Raw genomic sequence first — 20,000 nt, 5'->3', positions numbered from 1 at the left:
ACGTACTTTATGGATCACACCTGAACTCACCGTCTCTCATCACACACTGACTTTAACATACTACAATAAACCTTATATTAATATTATATCATATATATTATGTTATACAAATGCACACACACATACTCCGCTGATTAAAGTACAGATTTAGAAAGTCCTCAGGTGTGAGAGACAGGAAGTGAGGAACAGGAGATGAGGAACAGGAAGTGAGGAACAGCAAGTCCTCAGGTGTGTGTACCTGTGTAGACGAAGCGTCCCGGCGCTCCCTTGCAGAACTGTTTGGACTTGTAGGACAGCGTGACCTCCACGACCCCTGGGATGTGGCGGGGGGGCGTCTGCACCCGGATAGCATGGGGGGTGATGAGCTGGGGGGGGGGGGGCAGGGGGGGCGGGGTCATGTGATTGGAGTTTATTAACCCTCTAATCTCCTCCAGGAGAGAGGGAACCACTTCATCCCCTGACTGCATCGCTATCGTGCTAACGCTATCGTGCTAACGCTACCGTGCTAACGCTACCGTGCTAACGCTACCGTCCTATCTTTATTTTATGTATTCATTTGTTTAACAGGGACAGTGCACATTCATTAACATCTGTATTTTCATCTGTAGTCCTTTGACAGAAACACATTTCATTTTAAACAAGGAAATACAATCAAATAAAAACATGCAACATACATGACTGGAATACTTAGACCAAAAAATGAAAAGACAGAACAATAAAACAAAGAAAAGAACATGTTAAACACAGACAGTGGGTTGGGTGAGAGTTAAATAGAGTGAACGTACTCCACTCTCTGATTGGAGGATTGATTCCTTTGTTCAGCAGCTTTCACAGGAAATAAAGACTGACTGAAGGAACGTTGTGAGGGGAATCATCTGCTCTTGCTGCACCTCGCGTTGTCCTAGTTGCAGTTGTGCGTATGTTAATAAACTGTCTGAGAGGAGGTGAGGTAAGGCAAGCATTTGCATGTTTCATTTAACAACTAGTATTTTGGAGTATTGGGCAGTGATGTGAATAAACAGATTTTTTTGTCCAGTATTTTGAGTGTTTGTTTGTACAATGACTCCAGTGGTTTTAATGTTGTTGTCCTGGCATGTGACCAGGTCGTTAAACAGTAGGTGATGTGTGAGAGAGCCATAGAGTGTGTTCATCAGAGATGCCTCACGTGACATGTAATCTCTGATGAACCTAACGTTCGACAGACTGAATTTGACCCTATTACATATTTTTTTAACCTGAGCCTTGAAATTGAGTGTTGAATCAATCATGACTCCAAGGTACTTGTATTGTGACCCCACCTGTAGCCTCTCCCCTGACACAAAAACATCTGGCTCAACACAAGAGGACTTTGTTTCGCTGAAGAAGATGCTTAGTGTTTTACAAACAGCATTGTTCCAACCAAGCTGTTCCATGAGCAATGGTTTTTGTCAGGTCATTAGCCACTTGTGTCATATTGCTTCCATATATATAACAGCATCATCTGCACACATGCGGATGTTTGTGTCAGGACATACAGATGGTAAATCATTGATATAGAGCGAAAATAGTAATGGTCCCAGGATTGAACCTTGTGGGACCTCTCTCGAAAGACGAAGGTCAGCAGATTCATAATTTTGAACTCTCACATACTGAGATCGGTTAAACAAATACAATTCTATCCATTTAAGTGTTTGTGAAGAAAAGTTAAAACTGGAAAGCTTAGATATGAGTATTTTACGATTAACAGTGTCAAAGGCCTTCTTTAGGTCAAGAAACACAGCTCCTACAACACCACCTTTATCCATTTGGGATTTGATTTGTTCTGTGAAAAAACAGAACAATCATGCTAACGTACTGTGGTGGGAATTTATTTATCAAATGTGGATAGAGAGTCAAACCGTTCAGCTGTCTTTGTCGTATTTAATTTCTTGCAAGAAAGTTCAGTCACACAGAGAGTAAACAGTCTGCAGAGAGAAAGCGTTTGGGTTGCATATTTAAACACAGAGAGACACTGGTCTCCACACCAGCATGCTAAGCTAACATGCTAACGTTCCTCGCTCCACACCAGCATGCTAAGCTAACGTGCTGACGTACCTCGCTCCACACCAGCATGCTAAGCTAATGTGCTAACGTACCTCGCTCCACACCAGCATGGTGCCGAACACCACCTGCAGTCCGTCGAAGAAGTTGTCCCCGATCAGAATCACCGTGGCTCCTCCCGTCGTCCAGCCTTCAGACGGGCTGATCGCCTTAATACAGGGGGTGGCTGCTGGGGGGGGGGGGGGGGGCAGGTGAGAGGGGGGACAGGTGAGGGGGGGGGGACAGGTGAGGGGAGAAAGGTAAATATAAACGTTAGCTTCCTGTTCTCTGTAACCTCTGAGGACCCTCGATATACTGAGAGTGAAGCTGACTAGAAGTGCAAATATCTTCAACAAGAGTCCTGGGAAACACACACACACACACACACACACACACACACACACACACACACACACACACACACACACACACACACACACACACACACACACACACACACACACACACACACACAAACCGGTAATGAGTACTTGCTCTTCTTTCAAGTGGAGCTATAGATTAATTATAAAGTGAAATGAAAGCTGTGTGTGTGTGTGTGTGTGTGTGTGTGTGTGTGTGTGTGTGTGTGTGTGTGTGTGTGTGTGTGTGTGTGTGTGTGTGTGTGTGTGTGTGTGTGAGCAGCTAATCTCATCATGAAGACTTTAGATGACATTACAGTACCTGACCTCTGCTGGATTAAAGAGAGTCTTTTTCTAACAGAGGAAGAGGAAGAAGAGGAGGAGGAGGAGGAGGAGGAGGAGGAGGAGGAAGAAGAGGTTGCTTATGTGTACTTCTAGAGAGAGCAGCGTTCAAATGCAGGTGTTTTTAGGAAGAAGCCCACCTGTATATACAGGTGTACAGGTATATACAGGTGTACAGGTGTATACAGGTATATACAGGTGTACAGGTGTACAGGTATAAGCCCCTCCTACCTTCAGACGGGTCTAGCCTCCGGGCACGGCGGCCATGTTTGGAGTTGTTGTGAACGAACATGTTGTCGGAGACGGCGAGGACATGTCCGTCAACATTCACCGTGGTAGAGACAACCACCTGAAACACAAACACTTTGTTTACACCCGAAACACAAACACTTTGTTTACACCTCAAAAACAAAAACTTTGTTTACACCTCAAACACGAACACTTCGTTTGTTTATACCCGAAACACAAACACTTTGTTTACACCTCAAACACAAACACTTTGTTTACACCTCAAAAGCAAACACTTTGTTTACACCTCAAACACAAACACTTTGTTTACACCTCAAAAGCAAACACTTTGTTTACACCTCAAACACAAACAGTTTGTTTGTTTATACCCGAAACACAAACACTTTGTTTACACCTCAAACACAAAAGACTTTGTTTGTTTACACCCGAAACAAAAATACTTTGTTTACACAAAGTACTGTGGCTCTAGACTCCTGGTTCTAGACTCCTGGTTCTAGACTCCTGGTTCTAGACTCCTGGTGCTAGACTCCTGGTGCTAGACTCCTGGTTCTAGATTCCTGGTTCTAGACTCCTGGTGCTAGACTCCTACTGCTAGACTCCTGGTACTAGACTCCTGGCTCTAGACTCTTGGTTCTAGACTCCTGGTGCTAGACTCCTACTGCTAGAATCCTGGCTCTAGACTCCTGGTGCTAGACTCCTGGTTCTAGATTCCTGGTTCTAGACTCCTGGTTCTAGACTCCTGGTGCTAGACTCCTGGTGCTAGACTCCTGGTTCTAGATTCCTGGTTCTAGACTTCTGGTGCTAGACTCCTACTGCTAGACTCCTGGCTCTAGACTCTTGGTTCTAGACTCTTGGTTCTAGACTCCTGGTTCTAGACTCCTGGTTCTAGACTCCTGGCTCTAGACTCCTGGTTCTAGACTCCTGTTTCTAGACTCCTGGTACTAGACTCCTGGCTCTAGACTCTTGGTTCTAGACTCCTGGTTCTAGACTCCTGGTACTAGATTCCTGGTTCTAGACTCCTGGTGCTATACTCCTGGTGCTAGACTCCTGGTGTTAGACTCCTGCTGCTAGACTCCTGCTTCTAGAGTCCTGGCTCTAGACTCCTGCTTCTAGAGTCCTGGCTCTAGACTCCTGGTGCTAGAATCCTGGTACTAGACTCCTGGTGCTGCAGCGAGCCGTTTAGTGGAGAAAGTGAATACTGCTGAATACACATACTTTACAGAGATGCTGTATGAGAAACCAATGTGAGTTTGGAAAATTGTACAGTATTTTTCTATTTTAGTATACCTCAACAATGGAATTATGATCAGTGGAAATGGCCATGACACCTCTCCTTTAACTCTAACGTCGGGCTTAGCTACGTCCGACTTAGTGATTCGAATTTACACAGAGTGCATCAAGCCTGACTAGTGTAGGTCGTAGCTGCGCCTGGTCTTAAGATGCGTGTCCACGTGAATACACGCGAAACAGTCATTGTTGCCAAGCAACACACGTCTACATAATTTAACACTCAAACTCCTCCATTCAGAGCAAACTAAGGTTTGGATAACGAAGTCATGGATAACAGAAACAAAAAGAAGAGAAAAATGACGCCCACACCCCGAAAAAGAAAGAGGGATTTTACAGAGCTACAGCTTGAACTGGTGGAGAAAGAGATCGTTCGTGTGGAGGTGGAGACCACAAAACTGAGAGCAGAACATGACAACATAGAGCTGGAGAAGGAGAAATTAAGACAGAAAATTATAATTCTTAAGAATCAGCAAAGAATCACTGAAGAAGACCATTTGTCATTCACCATTCTCTAATCATATTTGTTATCTAATGTTCTTGTGTGTGTTTTTTGAATAAAATAGGCTATAAAACGGCCAAATGAAAATATGTGTTCACAATGGGAGCGTATTGAAACAGGGTTCATATTACAAATGTACAGGGCTATATGTTGTTTATTATGTGATTGTGGTTAACTCGTCCACTGATATCTTCACGGATGCCGGGAGGATTTTGCTGCTTCTTCTTGTGTTGGTAAGTAAATATAATTCCTAAGGCGGCGCTGGAGAGCCAAGGAAACGTGTCTAATAGCCCGACATGCAGTTGTGCGATGAACATTAATCATGTCTCCCACAGTATTAAAGTAAAATGTGAGCGCAATCAGCACCTGCAAGGTTGGGGAGAGCGCAGCGTTTCTGTCTGATCCGTTTTGTTGTTGAGGGGAGATCTCCTCGATTAAATCAAAAAGGGCTTGTCTGCCGAAACGAAATCTCTCTATCAGCTCACTGAATAGATGTCCAGTGGGTTTGTTTGATCACGGACGACTCTCTCGTGTTAATGACTTTTCGTTGTTACAACATGTAAACAAGATGCCATAGTTATTTTCCTTCTTGCCTGTTTTGCGTTACTATGGATACTAGTCTCTCTTTCCGATTTACGCCTGCTCCATACTAGGCGTAAAAGTTACACCCGGGCGCAACGCATACAGGGCTTAGGTCTAAGTGGTGCACTAGTCATAACTTTAGTTTGGTCTTAACCTTCGGTTCTATGTCGGACGTACACTTACGCCCAGCTTACGCCCAGCTGGTGCACTCCACTCCTGGTGCTAGACTCCTAGTACTAGACTCCTGGTACTAGACTCCTGGCTCTAGACTCATGGCTCTAGACTCATGGCCCTAGACTCATGGCCCTAGACTCATGGCCCTAGACTCATGGCCCTAGACTCCTGGCGCTAGATTCCTGGCCCTAGACTCCTGGTACTAGACTCCTGGCTCTAGACTCATGGCTCTAGACTCATGGCCCTAGACTCATGGCCCTAGACTCCTGGCGCTAGACTCCTGGCCCTAGACTCCTGGTACTAGACTCCTAGCTCTAGACTCCTGGCTCTAGACTCCTGGCTCTAGACTCCTGGCGCTAGATTCCTGGCCCTAGACTCCTGGCCCTAGACTCATGGCCCTAGATTCCTGGCACTAGACTCCTGGCTCTAGACTCCTGGCCCTAGACTCCTGGTCCTAGACTCCTGGTGCTAGACTCCTGGTGCTAGACTCCTGCGGCTAGGATTCGTTAAAAGCTAAATGAGAACACATTTCACTGTGTGCTGTGCTCTGCATGTGTTAAAGAGGGTTTTATCCCTCCCAATTCTATTCTATTCTAAACACTTTGTTTACACCTGAAACACAACAACTTTATTTACATTCCTGTAAAAGACCTTGGAGTGATTTCTATCTGGTTTCAGCTCTCGCCACAGCACTGAAACTGCTCTACTCAAGGTCACATGACATTCTCCTCTCTGCTGACTGTGGTTCCCTCTCCATCTTGCTCATCTTCATCATCTTCATCCTTCTTGACCAACCCCTACCTTCGACACCATTAACCACTCCATCCTCAACTCCTCCGGCAGTGGCTCAGTCAGTAGGGGCTTGGACTGTGAGCTGTAGGATCGCCGGTTCAAGTCCCTGACCAGACCTAAAAATTGAGTGTGGACTGCTACTTGGAGAGGTCCCAGTTCAACTCCTGCCCTGCCGTGGTGCCCTTGAGAAAGGCACCGGACACCCCCCTTCCCCCCTCACTCTCAATGCTCCCCGGGTACTGTGCAATAGCTGCCCACTGCTCCTGGTACTAGACTCCTGGTACTAGGACGGGTTAAAAGCAGAGAACACATGTCACTGTGTGCTGTGTGCTCTGCATGTGAGACCATTAAGAGGGTTTCATCCCTCCCAATATATATATATATATATATATATATATATATATATATATATATATATTCAGTCCCTAACTAAATCACATCTCTCTGGCAGAAAACAATTCATTTTCATCAACAACTGCAAACCCTTTCCCTCACGGCGTCCCCCAGGGCTCTGTACTTGGTCCCCTGTTTTAAATCATTTACATACTCCCACTTGGACAAACTGTTTATGTTTTCTTTGTATTGTTTCTGTTCTGATTTTATGTAAAGCTTCTTTGAGCATTAGGAAAAGCGCTATAAATATCCCATGTATTATTATTATTATTATTATTATTATTATTAACAAACTGCGGGTAATCTGTTATTACATTCAATCTGATCAGTTTATAAAGGTTTAGATTTAGGAGGAACACCTGAAATACATTAAAGCTGTTCGTCTGAACCCTCATCTCTGAAAGCAATAACGCTGCAATGCATGATGGGAACAGCAGGTCCTCCAGAGCCACGTCCTGCCCTTTAGGGAGATGAATTTATCTGTGTGTGTGTGTGTCTGTGTGTGTCTGTGTGTGTGTGTGTGTGTGTGTGTGTGTGTGTGTGTGTGTGTGTGTGTGTGTGTGTGTGTGTGTGTGTGTGTGTGTGTGTGTGTGTGTGTGTGTGTGTAGTACCTGGAACCTCCTCATGTCTCGGGGGTTCCCGGCATTCTTCAGACAGTTCTGGTTACACTTGAGGAAGAACTTGAGGAAGAACCTAGAGGGACAGAAACATATGTATTATTATCATAAATATCAGCAGGAGAGGACTCTTTAAAGTAGAGACACTACATACTGATATACACCTGAACATCAGCCGGAGAGGACTCTTTAAAGTAGAGACACTACATACTGAAATACACCTGAACATCAGCAGGAGAAGACTCTTTAAAGTAGAGACACTACATACTGATATACACCTGAACATCAGCAGGAGAGGACTCTTTAAAGTAGAGACACTACATACTGATATACACCTGAACATCAGCAGGAGAAGACTCTTTAAAGTAGAGACACTACATACTGATATACACCTAAACATCAGCAGGAGAGGACTCTTTAAAGTAGAGACACTACATAATGATATACACCTGAACATCAGCAGGAGAGGACTCTTTAAAGTAGAGACACTACATACTGATATACACCTAAACATCAGCAGGAGAGGACTCTTTAAAGTAGAGACACTACATAATGATATACACCTGAACATCAGCAGGAGAGGACTCTTTAAAGTAGAGACACTACATACTGATATACACCTAAACATCAGCAGGAGAGAACTCTTTAAAGTAGAGACACTACATACTGATAGACACCTGAACATCAGCAGGAGAGGACTCTTTAAAGTAGAGACACTACATACTGATATACACCTGAACATCAGCAGGAGAGGACTCTTTAAAGTAGAGACACTACATACTGATATACACCTGAACATCAGCCGGAGAGGACTCTTTAAAGTAGAGACACTACATACTGATATACACCTGAACATCAGCAGGAGAGGACTCTTTAAAGTAGAGACACTACATACTGATATACACCTGAACATCAGCAGGAGAGGACTCTTTAAAGTAGAGATACTACATACTGATATACACCTGAACATCAGCAGGAGAGGACTCTTTAAAGTAGAGACACTACATACTGATATACACCTGAACATCAGCCGGAGAGGACTCTTTAAAGTAGAGACACTAAATACTGATATACACCTGAACATCAGCAGGAGAGGACTCTTTAAAGTAGAGACACTACATACTGATATACACCTGAACATCAGCAGGAGAGGACTCTTTAAAGTAGAGACACTACATACTGATATACACCTGAACATCAGCCGGAGAGGACTCTTTAAAGTAGAGACACTAAATACTGATATACACCTGAACATCAGCAGGAGAGGACTCTTTAAAGTAGAGACACTACATACTGATATACACCTGAACATCAGCAGGAGAGGACTCTTTAAAGTAGAGACACTACATACTGATATACACCTGAACATCAGCAGGAGAGGACTCTTTAAAGTAGAGACACTACTATCTACTCATGTCTTCCTCACAGAAACACAAACGGCTGAGAGATTTTTGGTATTTTCATTTTACTTTCTCCAAGTTTAGTAATATGTTAGGATGTTTCACTCTCTGTGAAGTTATGTAGCATCACATTGTGTACACGGTTACAGGTTGTAAACACACACACACACACACACACACACACACACACACACACACACACACACACACTCTGACAGACAAAAGTCTCTGATGCCCCTTTCACACCAACGCAGTCCCCGTTCTAGCTCCGTGCAAGCTTTTCTCTGGTTCGGAACAGTTTTTCTTTTCAGCCCCCGTTTTGTTCACACTGCCCAGAGCCCGACTGGTGCTGCCGCGGGTGCGTCATGACGTCACCGTTTAAGTCGCTGATTTTTTCCCAAACGGCGTCGGGTCGATGATCGTGTTGCTTTTAATCAAACAAAGCCAGATTAAATTAAATAACTACTTCGCCAACCTTGTACTTTTCTCCAGAATGCCGTGGTTCATTGTTTATTAAGTTAAGCCCCACGAACCCTTCGGCGGGTCCGAAACCACAACATCTGCAAGCAACAGTGTCTGAGGGCGTCTTAAGATTTAGCAAAAAAAAACACAAGACTAACGCTGAGCCTCTGAATTAGCCCGGAGCGAAAAAATGCTAAAGCCATTAGCATAGAACTCACTCATAAAACCCTTATTACGTTTCGTAAATGCAAATCCAATCCATCGATTAGCATCTTGAGATTACACAGAATCGATAGGTATCTGTATCATCACTCCATGATCAGAACTCACAACATGAGAAACAAAAACAGACGTCACAACACGTGGCATTAGGTAGCCAACACGGCAATATGTCTTACCTGTGTTGTTGTCTGGTCAAAAGGGGTCTTCAATGGCATTAAAACGATAAAAACGCTGCTGAAGGTTGATCCATAGGTTGATCCATAGGTTAATCCATAGGTTAGTCCAATGTGTCTGTGTCCCTTTGAAATGATTTCTGATAATCCATCAGCAATAAAACTAGTTTTCAGGTTTCAGATTCTAGAGCGTGAGACAGGTTTCGTTTTGGGCAAACTGCGTGCGCATAGCTCTCATTTCTCAATGGTAACGTGTGTGTGTGTGTATGTGGAAATTCCCCTTCGATTCTATTGGCTCTAACGGTTCAAAAGAGATGTCAATCATCAAAATCGACCAATGGGTTCCAGAGAAACGGGAAATACACCCATTTCCACCCAAATGACCACAGAGGTGGAGTTTCTTTTGCTAAACCTCTAGAAAAAGGTCACATATCACTTGTTTTGCATCAATCTTGATACAGGGTACTTGTTATATGTTGTACTTTGGATTCCTAAAGCTTTTAGTCTACCTTACCATCATCCAAGGGTGGTTTTCATTTATAAAATGGGTGATGTTAGCAAAGCAACCAAAGCTAAACTTACTATCTTGACTACACTGCTCCTAGTACTAGACTGCTGGTGCTAGGATGGGTTAAATGCAGAGAACAAATGTCACTGTGTGCTGTGTGCTCTGCATGTGAGACCATTAAAGAGGGTTTCATCCCTCCTATTCTATTCTACTTGTTGCTATCCTATTGAGGCGTAAGCCATTTTCTACAGGCACATTTTACCGGCGTATTTTTATTATGATTCTACTTGTGATAGTCGGACACGACAACCTGTGCAGCCCATGTATTGATTCCATCCGATAGCTGCTATAATACAAAACAAAACGTCTGCCTGCCCTCCACAATGATCAATAACAGTGAACGGATTGTCAAAGTAAGCCTGGTTAGTGTTGCCTGACTTTATAAAGTGTGTGGTTACATTCTAGTCACTTTGCTCAGCGCTACTGCTTGTTACAACTTTCATTTGCCGTACTCGCCATAAACTGTTATTGTCAGGTTGATCCCGCCCCCCCCTCCGACGTAAGCGCGACGTAAGCGGTTCTTGCTTCTAGACCGACAATTTTTTGGTGCTTTAAAAGCACCGGTATTCCGAGCTTAGAGGCGGCTCCGCTGTGATGTGAACAGGAAAAACCGGTACTCTTCAAGATCCAGCTCCAAACTGGCCCTGGAACCGCGTTGGTATGAAAGGGGCGTTAGGGCCCCTAGAGCATTGATTACCCAGCATTCAAGTTAAATTAAATTAATAAATTACATGTCACTTGTTAGACGCTTTTATCCAAGTTGACTTCCATACTCAGTACTGTGGACAATCCCCACAGGAGCACTTTGGGGTGAAGTGTCTCAGGGACACAACGACATGCTGACTGCAGAGGGGTTTGAACCTGAGACCCCCTGATCCCAACACCAACGCACTAGACCACTGCGCCACAGCCAAAGATTAATTAAAAATATATATTTTCCCATCTTCTCCTCACACCGAACTCTGTTCACATGTTCTCCTTTCCTCCCTCGTCTCCTCTCAGCAAACGGGTTGTAAATCTTCACAGTGACAGATTAAGCTTTCAATTTGTTATGTGATAAGCAGGACACACACACACACACACACACACACACACACACACACACACACACACATACACACACACTGTTACTGCTCATATTTACGAGCAGGAAATTAGGACGCATCGCAAATTTATCTCCGGGAAGAATGGAAGTCAAACACACACACACACACACACACACACACACACACACACACACACACACACACACACACACACACACACACACACACACACACACACACAGAAACACACTGTGACACACACACACACAAACACACACACACACACACACACACACACACACACACACACACACACACACACATACTGTGACACACGCACACTGATCTGCAGTTAATATGCTCCATGAGGTAGAAAATGTATTCACAGTGTGACAAGGAATTATACTGACGGTAATGTACTGCCACTGAGTGTGTGTGTGATTTACGTGCTACTGGCTGCCTGTTAATCTGATCCGAGTCATTCCAGGTGTTCAGTTTCATCTTTAAAGCAGCTGCTGGCACACACACACACACACACACACACACACACACACACACACACACACACACACACACACACACACACACACACACACACACACACACACACACACACAGGCCTGTGAAGCTGGAATGGATAAGAACTGGTATGTAGTGAAACATTGAACATGTTAATGGAGTGTTAGTTTGAAGCGGCTGACATGTTTTCTTTGTTTCCTGACCTTTACGTTTTTCTCTGTGTTCCTTAACGTGTTCTCTCCGTGTTCCTTAACGTGTTCTCTCTGTGTTCCTTAACGTGTGCTCTCTGTGTTCCTTAACGTGTTCTCTCTGTGTTCCTTAACGTGTGCTCTCTGTGTTCCTTAACGTGTTCTCTCCGTGTTCTCTCCGTGTTCCTTAACGTGTTCTCTCCGTGTTCTCTCTGTGTTCCTTAACGTGTTCTCTCCGTGTTCTCTCCGTGTTCCTTAACGTGTTCTCTCTGTGTTCCTTAACGTGTTCTCTCTGTGTTCCTTAACGTGTTCTCTCTGTGTTCCTTAACGTGTTCTCTCTGTGTTCCTTAACGTGTTCTCGCTGTGTTCCTCAACGTGTTCTCTCTGTGTTCCTTAACGTGTTCTCTCTGTGTTCCTCAACGTGTTCTCTCTGTGTTCCTTAACGTGTTCTCTCTGTGTTCCTTAACGTGTTCTCTCTGTGTTCCTTAACGTGTTCTCTCTGTGTTCCTTAACGTGTTCTCTCTGTGTTCCTTAACGTGTTCTCTCTGTGTTCCTTAACGTGTTCTCTCTGTGTTCCTTAACGTGTTCTCTCTGTGTTCCTTAACGTGTTCTCTCTGTGTTCCTTAACGTGTTCTCTCTGTGTTCCTTAACGTGTTCTCTCTGTGTTCCTTAACATGTTCTCGCTGTGTTCCTCAATGTGTGCTCTCTGTGTTCCTGTGTTCCTTAACGTGTTCTCTCTGTGTTCCTTAAAGTGTTCTCTCTGTGTTCCTTAACATGTTCTCGTTGTGTTCCTCAACGTGTGCTCTCTGTGTTCCTGTGTTCCTTAACGTGTTCTCTCTGTGTTCCTTAACGTTTTCTCTCTGTGTTCCTTAACGTGTTCTCTCTGTGTTCCTTAACATGTTCTCTCTGTGTTCCTTAACATGTTCTCGCTGTGTTCCTCAACGTGTGCTCTCTGTGTTCCTTAACGTGTTCTCTATGTGTTCCTTAAAGTGTTCTCTCTATGTTCCTTAACATGTTCTCGCTGTGTTCCTCAACGTGTTCTCTCTGTGTTCCTGTGTTCCTTAACGTGTTCTCTCTGTGTTCCTTAACGTTTTCTCTCTGTGTTCCTTAACGTGTTCTCTCTGTGTTCCTTAACGTTTTCTCTCTGTGTTCCTTAACGTGTTCTCTCTGTGTTCCTTAACATGTTCTCTCTGTGTTCCTTAACATGTTCTCGCTGTGTTCCTCAACGTGTGCTCTCTGTGTTCCTTAATGTGTTCTCTCTGTGTTCCTTAAGGTGTTCTCTCTGTGTTCCTTAGCGTGTGCTCTCTGTGTTCCTTAGCGTGTGCTCTCTGTGTTCCTTAACGTGTTCTCTCTGTGTTCCTTAACATGTTCTCTCTGTGTTCCTTAAAGTGTTCTCTTTGTGTTCCTTAATGTGTTCTCTCTGTGTTCCTGTGTTCCTTAACGTGTTCTCTCTGTGTTCCTTAACGTGTTCTCTCTGTGTTCCTTAAAGTGTTTTCTCTGTGTTCCTTAACGTGTTCTCTCTGTGTTCCTTAACGTGTTCTCTCTGTGTTCCTTAACGTTTTCTCTCTGTGTTCCTTAAAGTGTTCTCTCCGTGTTCCTTGACGTGTTCTCTCTGTGTTCCTTAATGTGTTCTCTCTGTGTTCCTTGACGTGTTTTCTCTGTGTTCCTTAATGTGTTCTCTCTGTGTTCCTGTGTTCCTTAACGTGTTCTCTCTGTGTTCCTTAAAGTGTTCTCTCTGTGTTCCTTAACGTGTTCTCTCTGTGTTCCTTAACGTGTTCTCTCTGTGTTCCTTAACATGTTCTCTCTGTGTTCCTTAACGTGTTCTCTCTGTGTTCCTTAACGTGTTCTCTCTGTGTTCCTTAACGTTTTCTCTCTGTGTTCCTTAACGTCTTCTCTCTGTGTTCCTTAACGTGTTCTCTCTGTGTTCCTTAACGTCTTCTCTCTGTGTTCCTTAACGTGTTCTCTCTGTGTTCCTTAACGTTTTCTCTCTGTGTTCCTTAACGTCTTCTCTCTGTGTTCCTTAACGTGTTCTCTCTGTGTTCCTTAACGTCTTCTCTCTGTGTTCCTTAACGTCTTCTCTCTGTGTTCCTTAACGTGTTCTCTCTGTGTTCCTTAACGTCTTCTCTCTGTGTTCCTTAACGTCTTCTCTCTGTGTTCCTTAACGTCTTCTCTCTGTGTTCCTTAACGTGTTCTCTCTGTGTTCCTTAACGTCTTCTCTCTGTGTTCCTTAACGTCTTCTCTCTGTGTTCCTTAACGTGTTCTCTCTGTGTTCCTTAACATGTTGTTCGTGTGTGTGTGTGTGTGTGTGCGTGTGTGTGTGTGTGTGTGTGACTGTGTGTGTGTGTGTGTGTGTGTGTGAGTGTGTGTGTGTGTGTGTGTGCGTGCGTGCGTGCGTGCGTGCGTGCGTGCGTGCGTGCGTGCGTGCGTGCGTGCATGTTCCTGTCTGTCTAATTAACACTAAGTGCTGGACAGGTTTTTTGCAAATTAGCAACCGCGGCTGGTTTGAACATGGAGCTAATTAACAGTTATTATGACCAAGACACACACACACACACACACACACACACACACACACACACACACACACACACACACACACACACACACACACTAAATGTCTTTTAGTCTTAGAAAACTGTGGAAACTACATTACCCATGATGCACATGTACAGTGTTTCCTGAATAATAAAATAAAAGAATAATACGTTGAACATTATAGAGAGGCGAAGTCACGCCCATCTACTTCCGGTCCATGGGACCTTATTTCGGAAAAATTATGTATTGAAGTCAATGGAGAGAGAAAACGTATCTTTCGATCCCGTTTGAATTGTGCGATGAGTTACACATATGATGTTTGTTAATTTAAAAAAATAATTTCCATGTTAAAAAAGTCACAGTTTGTCGTAAAACTATTGAAATATAAGACTATGAAAAATACGCAACAAGAAAGACTACAAATCCCAGAGTGATGTCATAACTTTTTTCCTCCACTAAGAGATATAATCTATCTATATGGCGCTGGCTAAGATAAGATAACTTTAACAAGATGCCTGTGTGCTTAGTACCAGGTTGTTATCATACCAGCAATGGGTCTTGCTTGTTCTTTCGCTTCCCGTCTGATTAAAGGAAAAGGAGTAGCTGGATCAAGTTAGCTACCTAGCTAGTAGCTAGCACGTTAGTTAGCATTACAGCCTTGTCATTTTCATTAGCCTTAACATGAAGTAACATTAAGTAACCCAACATGTTAAACAGTAAGAGTAGTAATCATATTTCGTGAACCCTTTGAAGAGTACTGTCACCGGTGTGATCATTCTATAATACACAATTTAAGCCCGGGGGAGAAATGCTAACGCTAGCATCGGCGATCGCCGATCTTTTCTACTTCATGCTATCTGCACAAATGGTTAACATTGAACATTAAAAAGATCAGGCAGTTCAGAGAGAATCAAAGGAAGGCAGGCAGCATGACATTCTTCTGGACGTGTTTTATTGTGGTGATAGTGAGGGTAGTCGATCGTTTTGTTGACGAGACAGTAGTGACTGCCATCTTGGTGACGTGTGTTGTTCTGCGAGACCAGAGATGTAGTTAATTGAGCGTTTCACACAAACAAACGTGTTCACAGTTGTACGACACATCTTTATTAGTTTACTTGCAAAATTATCTTTTAAATTGACAAACATCATATGTGTAATTCGTGGCACAATTCAAACGGGATCGAAAGATAACCTTTCTCTCTCCATTGACTTCAATACATAGTTTTCCCGAAATAAGGTCCCATGGAGCTCCCCCGGAAGGGGAGGGACTTCGCCTCTCTATAATAAAATAATAAATAACAATAAAATAATGAAGTGTTATCGGGCGTCTCCTCACGCTGAGTGTTTTCTGGATTCAGATTAAAGACAAGAAACCTGACGTCTGAGAGACAGTCACTGACATTTACTGCAGCTAATGTCAGCTGTCAATCACTCACACACACACACACACACACACACACACACACACACACACACACACACTCAGATTGAGGTGTAAAGAGAGGAGGAGATAATTAAAGAGATAATGAGGAGTCCATCACCTCCTCCTCATGTTACTGTAGATGAAAACAGAATCTTCCTCCTCCTCAGAGGAAGATGAAGATGAAAAGGAAGAGGAAGAGGAAGAGGGTGTGATCGTCTCATTACAAACATCAGAGTGAGTTTCTGGCAGCGTGCCCTGAGTAAAATATTCAGTTTGTTTCCATAAGAAGAGAGCAGCATCAGGGCTTTTATTGTGAAAGGTAAGGAGGAAGTGTTATATCCTCATCCTAACGGCGGCTACGTTTAAACGTTTAACCCGAAGGTTACGTCTTTATGTCCTCGCTCTGTTGAATGGACTCACATCACATCACATGTCACATGTTAGACGCTTTTATCCAAAGCAACTTCCATACTCAATACTGTGGACAATCTCCACAGGAGCACTTTGGGGAGAAGAGTCTCAGTGACACAACGACATGCTGACTGCAGTGGGGTGGGGTTTGAACCTGAGACCCCCTGATCCGAGCACCAACCCACTAGTCCACTGCGCCACGGCCTCCTCACAACAACAACAACAACAACAACAACAACAACATATTGAATATTTCTACTTCAGACCTGAATGTCGATTATTTTTCCAACTCAAAACTAATTATGTCTCAGGTAGGAACCTTTGTTCCACAGACAGGAGGGAGGACATCTTTAAGAGACGTGCTGGTGTGTTTAGTGTAAACATGAGATTATTAAAACACAGTGGAGCGAGAACAAAGCCCTGAGGAACACCACAGCTAATCACTGACTCCTCTCCAGGTGAGCACGGCTCGTTAAGAGCTCGTTAAGAGCTTGTTAAGCTGTCACTTTCAAACCAATCAGCTGCCAGTCAGCTGACAGACAGGAAATAGGAAGCATTTGTTTTCTGTTTCTTCTTCACGTCTGCTCTTTGTGTGATAGAGATCATTTACATATTTAATTAATCTAATTAGCATTTGTAATGAAGCGCTGCTCATCCTGCTGAGGTTTCACTTTACCACTGCACCAATCACAGGCCGGCCCCTGAGTGTGGACCAATCAGAGAGCAGCTGCTTCGTATTCTGGGGAAGTGTTCATCTCGTTAACTCCTCTTCCTCGTTAAGACAGGATCTCATTAAGTCTGTTCTCGTTAAGACTCAGCTGACGGACTGAAACACCAAGACATTTAAAAACTGTCAAAGTTTAATTTACTGCAGACGAGACGATATTAAGGGATTAAAACAGAATCTGTCGCCCTGCGGCGAGTCCTGAGGAGCCTGAAGTGCTTCTTGCCTCACACCTGTACTGTGTCGCTTCATTACAACACAACACCTCCTTCAACGAGTTCTGAGGAGACTCAGGTGAACGGATCAAACACACCTGAAGGTGAAGTGGTTACATCATCGCAGAATCAGCTAACAGGCGCCTCGTTAAGAGCTCGTTAACACAAACAAGCGTAAACAAAACAAACAGCTGTCTGTCAAACGGTGTGTGCGTGCCTGTGTGTGTGTGTGTGTGTGTGGTTAATTAGAACATGTGATGCAACATGAAGCAACAGTGTGTCAGTGTGGGTCTGTGTGTATGCTTGTGTGTGTGTGTGTGTGTGTGTGTGTGTGTGTGTGTGTGTGTGTGTGTGCGTGTGTGTGTGTGTGTGTGTGTGTGTGTGTGTGTGTGTGTGTGTGTGTGTGTGTGTGTGTGTGTGTGTGTGTGTGTGTGTGTGTGTGTGTGTGTGTGTGTGTGTGTGTGTGTGTGTGTGTGTGTGTGTGTGTGCGTGTGTGTGTGTGTGTGTGTGTGTGTGTGCTGAGCAGTAATACAGACACACAGGAGGAAATGTAAATCAATAACGATCTGTTGCAACCAGCAAACGCTTACTGACGATCAACACACACACACACACACACACACACACACACACACACACACACACACACACACACACACACACACACACACACACACACACACACACAGATGTTGCATTCAGCTCTTCTTCATCCCTCCATTGACTCCCATGCATTCATACAATATCACAGAGGGGGGCGGGGCCTCTGGGGGACCCCACATTATTCAGCTGTCAATCAACCCGACTCACCACTGATGAGACACTAACTCTTCATCATCATCTTCATCACCAGCAACACAAACATTCCCATAGACACTTCATCATCATCATCATCATCATCATCATCATCATCATCATCATCATCATCATCATCATCACTAAATACTGATATACACCTGAACATCAGCAGGAGAGGACTCTTTAAAGTAGAGACACTAAATACTGATATACACCTGAACATCAGCAGGAGAGGACTCTTTAAAGTAGAGACACTACATACTGATATACACCTGAACATCAGCAGGAGAGGACTCTTTAAAGTAGAGACACTACATACTGATATACACCTGAACATCAGCAGGAGAGGACTCTTTAAAGTAGAGACACTACATACTGATATACACCTGAACATCAGCAGGAGAGGACTCTTTAAAGTGGAGACACTACATACTGATATACACCTGAACATCAGCAGGAGAGAACTCTTTAAAGTAGAGACATTACATACTGATATACACCTGAACATCAGCAGGAGAGGACTCTTTAAAGTAGAGACACTACGGACTGATATACACCTGAACATCAGCAGGAGAGGACTCTTTAAAGTAGAGACACTACATACTGATATACACCTGAACATCAGCAGGAGAGGACTCTTTAAAGTAGAGACACTACATACTGATATACACCTGAACATCAGCAGGAGAGGACTCTTTAAAGTAGAGACACTACATACTGATCTACACCTGAACATCAACAGGAGAGGACTCTTTAAAGTAGAGACACTACACACTGATATACACCTGAACACCAGCAGGAGAGGACTCTTTAAAGTAGAGACACTAAATACTGATATACACCTGAACATCGGCAGGAGAGGACTCTTTAAAGTAGAGACACTAAATACTGATATACACCTGAACATCAGCAGGAGAGGACTCTTTAAAGTAGAGACACTACATACTGATATACACCTGAACATCAGCAGGAGAGGACTCTTTAAAGTAGAGACACTACATACTGATATACACCTGAACATCAGCAGGAGAGGACTCTTTAAAGTAGAGACACTACATACTGATATACACCTGAACATCAGCAGGAGAGGACTCTTTAAAGTAGAGACACTACATACTGATCTACACCTGAACATCAACAGGAGAGGACTCTTTAAAGTAGAGACACTACACACTGATATACAGCTGAACATCAGCAGGAGAGGACTCTTTAAAGTAGAGACACTAAATACTGATATACACCTGAACATCAGCAGGAGAGAACTCTTTAAAGTAGAGACACTACATACTGATATACACCTGAACATCAGCAGGAGAGGACTCTTTAAAGTAGAGACACTACATACTGATATACACCTGAACATCAGCAGGAGAGGACTCTTTAAACATCATAGCTAAGGGCTAAAGATGGATAGGACGTGAGCAGCAGTAAACTATGTAACTCTTTAAACCGGAACAAAAGGTTTATTTAATTATTTACAACATCTCATTATTTATGAATGAAACTGAATGTACAGAAACAGAGGGTTTCAGCTTCAGGACAGACGGTTTCAAAGAGTCCTCTTTGAGGTTAAACTGTTTTAAATCTATTTGAGATATTCAGGATATATTAATATAGCAGCAGTTTAAAGCTGCGCCTCTGAACGCCTGCAGTGTTTCAGTGTTTTCTCTCAGCTCCGGCCCCGACATGTTTCCTGTTCACTGGACGCTCCAAAACACAGGAGACCTTCCCAGCATGCATTTCACCAGGCGAGGGGGGGTTCACCTCCTCTGTTTTAGAGGCTTTACAGAGAATATCTGCACAAACCGAGACGAGCTGTTTTTATATCTCTAATGTTCTGAAAGATACGTTTATATTTCTAGATAAAAAGGCTTCATCACCAGGAGCTCAAACTGCGGACCTCCAACAGCATCAGCAGACACAACACTTTCAACAAATACAACTATAGTGCAGATTAAGTT

General features: G+C 43.6%; 1 protein-coding gene across 6 annotated transcripts in view; it reads right to left on the bottom strand.

Annotated features, from left to right (window-relative positions):
* LOC307024816 (transcription factor COE3-like) overlaps positions 1-20,000 on the bottom strand; it is a 47,075-nt gene that overhangs the window by 16,156 nt on the left and 10,919 nt on the right. For 4 of the 6 annotated variants that reach the window (XR_013803998.1, XM_079659238.1, XM_079659237.1 and 1 more), the window contains exons 7-10: positions 7,350-7,431; positions 2,991-3,108; positions 2,115-2,248; positions 239-365 (exon numbers count right to left, since the gene is read on the bottom strand). Coding sequence is in view for 5 of the 6 variants with exons in the window: in XM_079659238.1 (XP_079515364.1) it covers positions 239-365; positions 2,115-2,248; positions 2,991-3,108; positions 7,350-7,431 (461 nt within the window). In the remaining variant the exon portion in view is untranslated. The remainder of the gene's footprint in view (positions 1-238; positions 366-2,114; positions 2,249-2,990; positions 3,109-7,349; positions 7,432-20,000) is intronic. The other 2 variants (XM_079659239.1, XM_079659236.1) reach the window with 1 other exon arrangement.

Source organism: Notothenia rossii, assembly GCF_949606895.1.
Source record: "Notothenia rossii genome assembly, chromosome: 11".
In the NCBI taxonomy this organism is placed as follows: Eukaryota; Metazoa; Chordata; class Actinopteri; order Perciformes; family Nototheniidae; genus Notothenia; species Notothenia rossii.
Note: the sequence above shows the minus strand (reverse complement) of the source record. Positions and strands in the feature narration are given on the sequence as shown.